General features: G+C 41.1%; 1 protein-coding gene across 1 annotated transcript; it reads right to left on the bottom strand.

The window, feature by feature from the left end:
* Positions 1-661: 661 nt before the first annotated feature.
* zgc:110239 (digestive cysteine proteinase 1) lies at positions 662-9,565 on the bottom strand. Its single transcript, XM_087835146.1, has 11 exons — positions 9,385-9,565; positions 8,682-8,741; positions 8,506-8,598; positions 7,752-7,924; positions 5,753-6,014; positions 5,467-5,662; positions 5,176-5,369; positions 5,004-5,095; positions 2,774-2,935; positions 1,262-1,451; positions 662-1,175 (listed from the first exon to the last, which is right to left on the bottom strand). Exons 1-11 carry the CDS (start codon positions 9,428-9,430, stop codon positions 988-990), a joined length of 1,656 nt encoding a protein of 551 aa, XP_087691272.1. The 5' UTR covers positions 9,431-9,565; the 3' UTR covers positions 662-987.
* Positions 9,566-9,999: the final 434 nt, after the last annotated feature.

Raw genomic sequence — 9,999 nt, 5'->3', positions numbered from 1 at the left:
AAATTTGGGCCCTCACATGTATGTATATGTCATTCAGCACTAATGGTGCCTTTTCAGATGTGTAAGCTGCCAATTGCACAGCCCCTGATGCACTCACACACCGTGAAAGAGACAGGATTTATCTGGGAGGACATGACGCTCGTGTTTTCCAAAAGGAATTTCACATTTCTGACCACAGAGCAGTTTTCCAATTTCTCCGGCATCATTTCTTTATCATGTTCCTGTATGACTTAATATTTTTGTTACCTTCCATCAATTTTTAAAAAAAAAGAAAATAGTAAAGTCAGATGAAACACTTGATATTATTTCTGTTCCATTGTGAAAACAATTTGTTGTAAAAATTTGTGTAGATTTAAAAAAACAAACTAAATTCCTGTTGCAAAGAAATTAAAGAAACCAATTGTATAAATGTTGATATGCCTGATGTGAGAGGGCACGCCTTAATGCTGGCCACAGCATGTGATGTTAGATGTCAGCACAAATGCAACTTCTTTTTATAGCAGGAATAATTTGTCTGTAAAGGACGAGTGGAAATTTGTGACTTATCTGAAATAAGGGCATTGAGCCAGTGTGCCTTGAGCAGTAAACTTTTAATGACTGAGTGAACTTGTTCTGTGTGTGTTTGTGTGCCACCAAGTAGAAACAGACAAAGCAACCACAGTTAATAACTTCCTGGGACCAGCAAATTTATTTAAATTTGTTTTCAATAAAAATTCTGCCTTCCAGCAGCAATTAAAAAAACTAACATCACAGAGACAAAATTGATTATCGGGACGTAACACTTTTTACTTCACAATGATCCAGTTTGTCTTGTTATCAATGCAACACACTGTAGTGCTGTCTCCTCCCAATTTAGTTCAGTCGACGATAAGTTCTTAGGCTTTTTTCCCATAAAGCTGGCCTAACACACACATAAAGATTAAGTGTAATTCAGCAGTCATGAAGTGGCATCAACAGCAACATAAAGGCTTTAAAAGAAGGCACAGTCTATGCCAGTGTAACATATGTAGCATCAGTGGCAACACCACAGTTGTTATCCTTCGTAGACATGAGGATGTAGCCATCATTGCCCCAGTATGTGGACCAAGAGTTCTTGATGAGCCAGTATGGCTCTCCATTCAGGGTGCCATATCCCACTGCAAGCACAGCATGGTCCAGATCATCCACAGTGTTCCCTGAAAAACAGAACCAGCGAGTTACGTTGTTGTGAGCGTGAAGGATAGTAGCTAACGTAATCACTGGGGAAAGAAAAAACACTCACCACAAGCAGGTTCGTAGTAGACGCCGTTACTGTAGAAAACAAACGAGCGATGTGATGCGTCGATACTCACGGCAACGGGGCCGTTTTTAAAGAGCGCCAGCTTGAGGGCCAGTTGATCGCCAGACGTGACATTCGTGTAGCTCTGGATACGTGCAGTGAGCTCGGAGGAGTTCACGTGGCAAAATCCGTTCTACTCGGAGAGAAAAAAATATTTTTAAAAACTTTCTCACAGCTTCTCGAAATCCTCTTTTGTGTTGAAATCCGCTGTTAATAAGCAGGCAGTTATTCTGCTGGCTTGTTTTTTTAATATAAATTTGTAGGTTTTGCTTTAACGTTTAGGGAGGAATGTATTGAAATAAATCATACACGTGATTTACTGGGGTTTGTGGAGGGCAGATTAATGGAAAAACAATCCATTATTTAACACAGAAAGAAAGTATGTGATGTTTTGCTCCTGATGATTCTATGATAGCTGCAAGGAATGTTATTTTAATTGGAATACCAGAGGGGAGGGATTACTGGAACAAAATGTGAATCTTTGTTTGGGTTCTGAATATTTCTGGACCTTAAAATTGCTGTTTTATTACAAAGGAAAACTTAACAAGGAGCACTGCAGAGAGTGGTAGAATAGCTGCCCAGTAAAGGCCATTTATACACACCAGCAGTTGTCATTTCAACTTGTCATCCACCTCTGGCTTTTTGTGACCTAGCACATGTGGGGCAGCTGGGTTAAAGACGTGAACAGACATCACATAGTTTATTTTTAAATACATGTATAATATTTAATACTACTCTTTAACAGCAGATCTATGTCTGCTTAGTTAGAGCATGCTAGATTTATGACTGAATTTTGCAAAATACTGTTCAGGTGTCGCTACTTTTGGGTGACACCAGAACAATCTGGGATAATCACAGGTCACTGGAAGTCAGTCTCTTCCTTTGATGTTAATAAATACACAGTTATACACAGTGGGGCAAACTGACAGCAACTTTCTGAATGCTTTAAGTACTTAAGAGACACATGAAACAATCTCTGGTCAAAAGCTTGTTTAACTGTAAGACAGGCTTCCTGAGCCTGAAATCAAACATGCCGTTAATACCACAATTATACGATTTGTAGAATTACACTATTAACATTGTGAAACGGCTCAAGCTCTTTTAAGGGGCGATCGTGGCTCAAGAGTTGGGAGTTCGCCTTGTAATCGGAAGGTTGCCGGTTTGAGCCCCGGCTTGGACAGTCTCGGTCGTTGTGTCCTTGGGCGAGACACTTCACCCGTTGCCTACTGGTGGTGGTCAGAGGGCCCGGTGGCACCAGTGTCCAGCAGCCTCACCTCTGTCAGTGCGCCCCAAGGTGGCTGTGGCTACAATGTAGCTTGCCATCACCAGTGTGTGAATGGGTGGATGACTGGTTGTGTAAAGTGCTTTGGGGTCCTTAGGGACTAGTAAAGCGCTATACAAATACAGGCCATTTACCATTTACATTTTTGATTTGTTGTTGTGAAATCATCTCACCATCCCCATGTAGGCGCCATATGTTTCCATTGTGGCGATGCCTCCGTGCTTCATGATCCACTCGTACGCTCTCCACTCCTCCCCGCCATCGCAGCCGTTATTACCGAAACCCCAGGAGCAGTCGATCAGCATCTGCTGAGACAGAACCTGCAGAGAGCCCGTCTGAAAGACACGAGCAAAAGTATGATTACACTCGGCATTACATCAGCAGCCTGTGCTTACTCTGCACTAATCATGAATCAAACTCTAATAAAATGCAGACATTTTAATCCACTGATCCATTTTATTGACATTTGATTATATAAAACACAAACAAGACAGCTAAACATTTATAATCGGCTTTCATTCCTACACCATTTTCACTCCAGCTGCAATCTACAGGTTTCTAGGCAGATGCTGTGAGATCACGAAGAACTAAATTCAAAGCGTGCCCCCCACTGAGTGGCTCTGTTTATGAACCTGCCCGTGGGGAAAGGGTCACTGCATCGCTCAGGTTCAAAGACGACCTGCTGCAGCCTCACAGCAGTACTTCCTCCTAGCCAAAACAAACTGTTCTTGCAATTATTGCAAAGCAATTAGCAGTTCAAGCTGCTTTACCTCAGTGAGAAATGTTAAGATTATTACACGGATGAATCCCTTACATTTATATATTTATACATCGTTAAACAAGAAGTAGCTACAGAGACCAAAACCAGACCTTAAAAACATGTTTTGGTGTAAAGTTGGACATTTTTACATGGAAGTCTATCACGACCACTGACAGTGTGAAACAAGGACGTAACTACTATAAAGTTGCCTACTGCATTGTGAAATCTCATTGCAACATCATCTTGGTGCTTTGAACCACATGTGACAGCGAGGGGTAATCTGACCATGAAACCGCGCTGATGCCAAAGAGCATGTCCGGGAAAATCCTCCTTTCTGACACTTCAAATGACTAAAATTTACAAAAGGGATAAAGATTTATGGGCTCTTCTCCTACAGACTTTTATAAGGCAGGAGTATTTTTAAAATCACAGATATCACTTCCCCGGTGGCTTTAAAAAAGAATAAACTTGCAGTTGCTTCACTTTTCAGACCCAGAAGCTCTATCGATCTTTTATACTTGAGTGAATCGCCTTTGGGGCCAGTCACAAGGGGCTCACTCCCACATTCACTTTACTTTTCAACCCTGGATTTCAGTGTTCGTTATGTACTTTGCATTTTCTGATCAGTAATTTAAAACTAGATGAGTAAATAAATACTAAGATCAGATTTTACTGATACTCAGTGGGAAATTTCCAAGCTTTCCAGCAGCACCTTAAGTATACTGCAATGCAAAAACATTTTACTTCAGTTAATGTTTAAATGTTGTTGCTGCACTGCGATGAAGCAGGAGCTTTAATGTAAGTATTAGCCCTGAGACTTCCTCCATCACTGGACCTCAGCCTAGGAGTTACAGAGCTATAGGCCAGGGGCAAGACACATAATTAAGAGTCTCCTATGTGAGGCAGAGACACAGAATTCGGTCACTTCAATGGGGTGCCGTCAAGTCCCAATAAACTGATCCTATGTTTGGATCAAGTTGCTAGGCAACATGGGATAAGGAATGCCTTTGAGCTCAGCTTTCTACAGGATGGAGGCAGCCCAAAGCTGACGTCCCCTCAGACTCATTCATTCACACAGACACACACACTGTAAAGCCCGTCCAACACGACTGAAGTTACACAAAGAATCTTCCTGTGGATCTCTCCCCAAAAGGAGGGCTGCACTTCAGAGAGAAGGATGTTTGTTTGTTTTTTTGTTTTTTAAAAAAGGTCAGTAGACTCAAACAGCGGCACTACGCTGAATAAATGTGACAGACTGTCATATCTATCTATCTAATTTAAATGGTTATTTTTAATTTTGCAAATAATTCTGCTTGTTTTGTCACAAAGACTCTATATCAATCCTGCACCTTGAATAATTTGCATCTTTGTATTTTATTCATTTCACTGGGCGTATTCTTCTGCCTGCACGAACCACTTCAATACAAGGAGTATTAAAATAAAACCTAATTTCTCCCTAAAACATCAGAAACTATAGATTTATACCAAACGTAACTGCAATGGAAATAAACCCAAACAAGAACAGATGAAGCATCAAGCTGAGCATCTGCGGCTTCAAAGAGAATAGGAAAGGAGCCCCATTATTCGAAGACACTGGAATGGGGCCAAGGACTGTGCAGCAAGCTGCCTCCTGACCTTTTTACCTTTAAGAAGAGAGCGCCCTCTACTGCTCCAGTGGTGGCAAAGCTCCAGCAGGAGCCACAGATGGCCTGGTCCTTTACTGGGGTCACGGCGCCTGGGAGGCCAGAGTTAAAGTGAAAAAACAAACCTTCCTCACAGATGCATCTTTGGTGAATATTTAAAGCTTATACACACCATAAAGCCTCCAGTCGAGTGACTCGGGAAGATTTACTCTTTCGTAAGCTTTGAAGGGGAAGGGGAGCCCTCTGTTTGGGGTCTTTCCCCTTTTTCTTCCCCTCATGGTTGCCAGCTCAGACATGGTGCGATCTGACAGAGAGTTCAGAGCCAGGGAGAAAGACATGCCCGCTCTGTTCTTAGAGTGAATGTACCTAGAAAAACAGGAAACCAGTCAGACACACCGCTGAAAAACTACTACTAAAGCTGTAGCCTCACAATTATTATTAAAGTATTAAATGTTGCGCTCACCGTAGGTTAAGAACAAAAGCATGCTCCCTCTTCTCGTGCTCCCTTTCATCGTTGTACTGCCGCTGGAACTTGTCCTTGAAATGACTGAACATGCGCTGTGACTGGCCTGACGCTGAGGTGTGGATGAGATCTTTCATTGGATTGGCCAACATATGGTGCTCCACTCCAGGACCAGGAAACCCACCACAACTCATGCCTGTATAGAAACACAACAACAAGGAGTTTTTGTTTTTCTTTTGTCCTCTGAGTCTTCCAAAAGGTCGAGCAGGTATATTTTTACACAAACCTTCAGGCAGCAGGAAGACTTTGGGGTTCACCTCAGTGCTGAACTCCTTGTATTCCACCAAGTACTTGTCGTAATGGGACCCAAGCAGAGTGTTGTATCCCATCATCTCATAGTGAATGGGAATGGGGGTGTCTTTTCCTCCATCTGCACCTCGCTCTGAATGTGTCACCCACAGTGTGTACGTGTTCTTCTTGTAACCCACAGTGGTCACATTCTGCCAGACTTCACACAGGGAACCTCTGTAGTACTCCACCCTCAGGAACTGAGGAGGGAAATGAACAACTTGACTTGTCAAAATAAAAGATAAAAACATTCAATGAAATATGTGACTACGATATAAATACTCATAAATGGTGACGGTTTGTTTTCCATTAAGACATACTCTTCATGAAAATTTAATTTACAAAATGAACATGACACTAGGGCTGCACGATTTTGCATAAAATGAGAATCACGATTTTTTGGCTTAAAATTGAGATCACGATTCTCTCACGATTTTCTTTTCCAGTATAAATATTTATTGCACTTATTAACTGCACATCAACTTCGTAACAGTTGAGACTGAACATAAAAACAATAAATAAACATAAAAACAACAAATGTCTCACATTTTGTTGTTGCCGCAAAATGTTGTACTGCTTGAAATTCCGTCTCCACCGTTGCTCGACACTGCGTGTACAGAGCAGGTAGTGCAACAATAGAAAAATAGTTGCGGGACGGCACTGTGTAGCGTTTGTCTAGGGTGTTGATCATTTTCCTAAATCCCTCGTTTTGCACAGTGTTGATGGGAGCCATATCTTTGGTCAGGTGATAAGTAATAGCCTCCCTAATTTCATTGTGCCTGCGGGAGTTCGACGGGTATAGGGAAGCGCTGTATAAGGTTCCTGTTATTGATGTTTGGGTGGTTGACCGGGACGGATTTTCTCCAGTCACTTCCTCGTCATCCCTGACGTGCTCTCCGTTGTTTTTTCCCTGCCAATTTTAGCAGCCAGCTTCTGTATCACGTGGTATAAGGCTCCACTCTTGTCATTTGTTGAGCAGGAAGAGTGAGCGCTTGTTTTCATGCAGATTACGTCCCGGATCAAAATTGTCGTCGTCTTTTTTTTTTTTTTTTAAATCGTTGTCATTTGGAAATGAGATCGCACATAAATATGAGTCGAGATCGCGATTTTCTAACGATTAATCGTGCAGCCCTACATGACACTGTAATAAAGATCTTATGACTTGTGAGCCCATAAACTCATCAGAAAAGGTTTACTGAGGTAAGAGCTCAGGTAAGCAGTTGAGTCATTTACCTGTTTCTTTTGCGGTTTTGCTGACACATCACCACTGACCATGTGATGTCAACTTGTTAACCATTAATACCACGATTGTGTGACAATCATGGTGACAACATAGGATCAAGTGAATGCGTCTATAGTGACACGGGTCTAGAGAGTGACCATCTGACAACCATCGAACGTGAGGAGGAAAATGAGTACTCCAAGACCAGCTGTGAATAATTGCTGGAGGCTGATGGCAGTTGCTGCAAAAATGACTGCTATAACCAAAGTCACACAGGCCTACAGACAGGTTAGTGATTTCCTGGAAACCACCTGTCACTAAAGAAATATTAGTATTCCCCCAATGTTAGTAATACTGGCAATGGTAGCATATTCCCATTTACTGGTCTGACTGGAAAAGGCTTATCTACAAACACTGGCAATCTACTAGAAACACTGCCAACTGGTTGGGGAATAGAAGTTTCCCTAGCAACCGGTGGTTGCATCATGTCCAATGTCGAGGTCAACTCTTAACCGATGTGTGCGTGACCTCAGTACACTCTGACTTCTTCTTGCAGTAGGGTAATTACCCCCTTCTGGCCATTAGATAGATGTATACAGCTTTAAGACTTTTCTGCTCTGGCTTCTGTTTTAACAACCGGAGACTGTTCCATATATACACTTTTACTCATGAAGATAAAACTGAAAAGTGGAATAAAAAGAAATAAAACACACACCTGGAAGCCCTGCACATCAGGGAGCGCAGCCTGCGGTGTGACTGCTTCATCCTTTGTTCCGTTAATCTGGAAGCACTTCATCACATTTAGCTCCTCTTCAGTGGTCTCAGGCGAGATCTTATAGGCAGTGCCATACTGCTGCTCTGAAGCTAACTGGTAAGTCAAAACCTGGCCTGTTAAAGAGTGTTAAAATTAGACATTATTGACTTCTCTAATGTTAATAGTACCTTTATTTTGTTAATAGCTCAAGATTTCTGAATGAATGTGCTATGTGTGGCTCAGACAAAACCTTTATTAGCTATAGTCAGGGCTTTTTGGCATATACACCAGTCAGTAGAAATGCATTATATCAGGATTCAATTTTATTATTATTATTTCATTACTACTTTGAATGTGTTTATTCTTCCTTTTTCCTAACAGACTCCAGTTATGTACAAGTCAAGATGATGATTTGTCTGATGGAAGAAAAACTAAATAAAGAGGAGTATTTGTGGATAAGTTTGCACCAGCTGTTATCAGCACTGTAAGCATATAAAAACACAATTTTGGTACAAAGTCACATGCAACACGAGTCATCAGATTATGTTCATCACTCGTGCTTACTCTGTCTTTTTTCACTTCTGTTTTTTTGAGATAATGTTACAGTCTGGTATCGTTTCTCTTACACAACAGGCACTCAATTTCAAATTACTGATTAGCCAAGCAGAGGAATACAGAATCTGCTTCAGGAGAATCAGCTGAAGGGGCTTCTCACCGTGGTAGTAGTCTATCCGGCTTGACTTTGCTGTCAGGTCTAACCAGGCCTCAAATGGTTCCTCAATTTCAGCATAGGGCAGAGAGATGATTCCTGAAATGTAAATACTGAATGAAACATAACTTCCAACAAGGCCCAAAACATACTCTGTAACCCTCTGTTAGTTCACAGCTTACCTTTGACATGATAGCTCTTTCCAAAATCAGGAAGGCTATGTACTGCCTTTGCCTCTGTACCTGACAATGAAGCAGAGGTGACAACACATATTAGTAATATAACTACAGAGCTGTGTGCGGGTGCAACAAGCAGCAAATAGCAAAGCAAGAAATACTAACAACTATCTCTGGATATTTGCTATAAATATGGACGCCACAAACACTGGTCATTTACAGAAGCCTTGTTAACTTCTCACACACGGAGCAGAGGATAAAACAGACGTCTGTAGCAATTTTGGCAATATAAGTTATAAAATTAGATAAACCTCTCATACCCCAACCTTCCTTTTTTAAGTTTTAAAGCCCAATTTATCATAAAAGGAACAGGTTAAGCTTTGGTAAATAATAAAGTAAAGAATTAAGGAGTGGTTAGTGGCGCTCATAAATTAGCACTTCGCTCAAGCTAAAACAGGAAGACTTTAATGTGAAAGTTAAAAATTATCGTATGTATTCCTGCTCTACTGTATAGCTACTTACACACAAAGATAGCCTCTTATTTAGCAAACTGAATGCTAATGTAAGTTTATTAACATGTTTATTTGCACGTAACGGCTGCGTAACAAGACCCCCGAGTGCTAGCTACCTCCACAGCATGTAACGCTGGCTGACTGTAAACAGCTAACCTAAAAAAAACAAAAAACAAATATGAAATGTATTTCCTTACCAGCGACATCGCACAAAAAAATAGCTGCAATGTACCAAAGCTGCATTTTTTTTTCTTCTGTATTCTCAGAGAGACAATGAGAACAGCTGGCAGACTAAAGCCAAACCTCAGAGAAACACATTGCTCTGCGGACTTTCTTTAACCCCCAAAACAATGATTAAATCATGGAGAACGGTGCCTGCCCTTTCCACCAATCACATCGCGCCGAGGAAGTGTCTCCTCCAATCACAGTTTTATTTGCACGCACATCATGTGAAGCATGTCATATGACTGTAGTTAACTAGATAATAGGAAAACAGCGGAAAGGGCAGTGTTTGTGTGAACTACCACTGCGTTTCACGAAGCCGAGGCTTCCCCTTTTTTGTTTGGAGCTCTTAAAATCCTTAATTCAATCAGACGAAAATACTTTGATTAGATAACTTAATTGTGTGCTAATTGTATGTTAAATGACATTTACAACGGGATTAGTCAGAGTTCCCTCTTGGGTTTTGTTGGTTATAGAGAGGGGTTGCTTTTTTAAAAGCTATTCTATATATACAATCCTGTGCAAAAGTGTCAAGTCGCCCCATTTTGATTCCAATGAGCCAGTTTAAAAAATAATAAAGTGATGTCGAG

This window comes from Neolamprologus brichardi, chromosome 22 (assembly GCF_056152115.1).
Source record: "Neolamprologus brichardi isolate AB-2024 chromosome 22, ASM5615211v1, whole genome shotgun sequence".
Classification (NCBI taxonomy): domain Eukaryota; kingdom Metazoa; phylum Chordata; class Actinopteri; order Cichliformes; family Cichlidae; genus Neolamprologus; species Neolamprologus brichardi.
The sequence above is the reverse complement of the archived record's forward strand: the minus strand, read 5'-3'. Positions and strand labels throughout refer to the sequence as shown.

Bases quoted from the DNA above. Each gene is read 5' to 3' on its own strand.
- zgc:110239 (XM_087835146.1), bottom strand. From the start codon at position 9,430: ATGCAGCTTTGGTACATTGCAGCTATTTTTTTGTGCGATGTCGCTG. The intron at 5,663-5,752 runs GTTTGTGTAAAA...GTTTCTATACAG, and splicing joins AGTCTTCCTGCTGCCTGAAG to GCATGAGTTGTGGTGGGTTT. The intron at 5,096-5,175 runs GTGTGTATAAGC...CTGGCCTCCCAG, and splicing joins ACTCGACTGGAGGCTTTATG to GCGCCGTGACCCCAGTAAAG.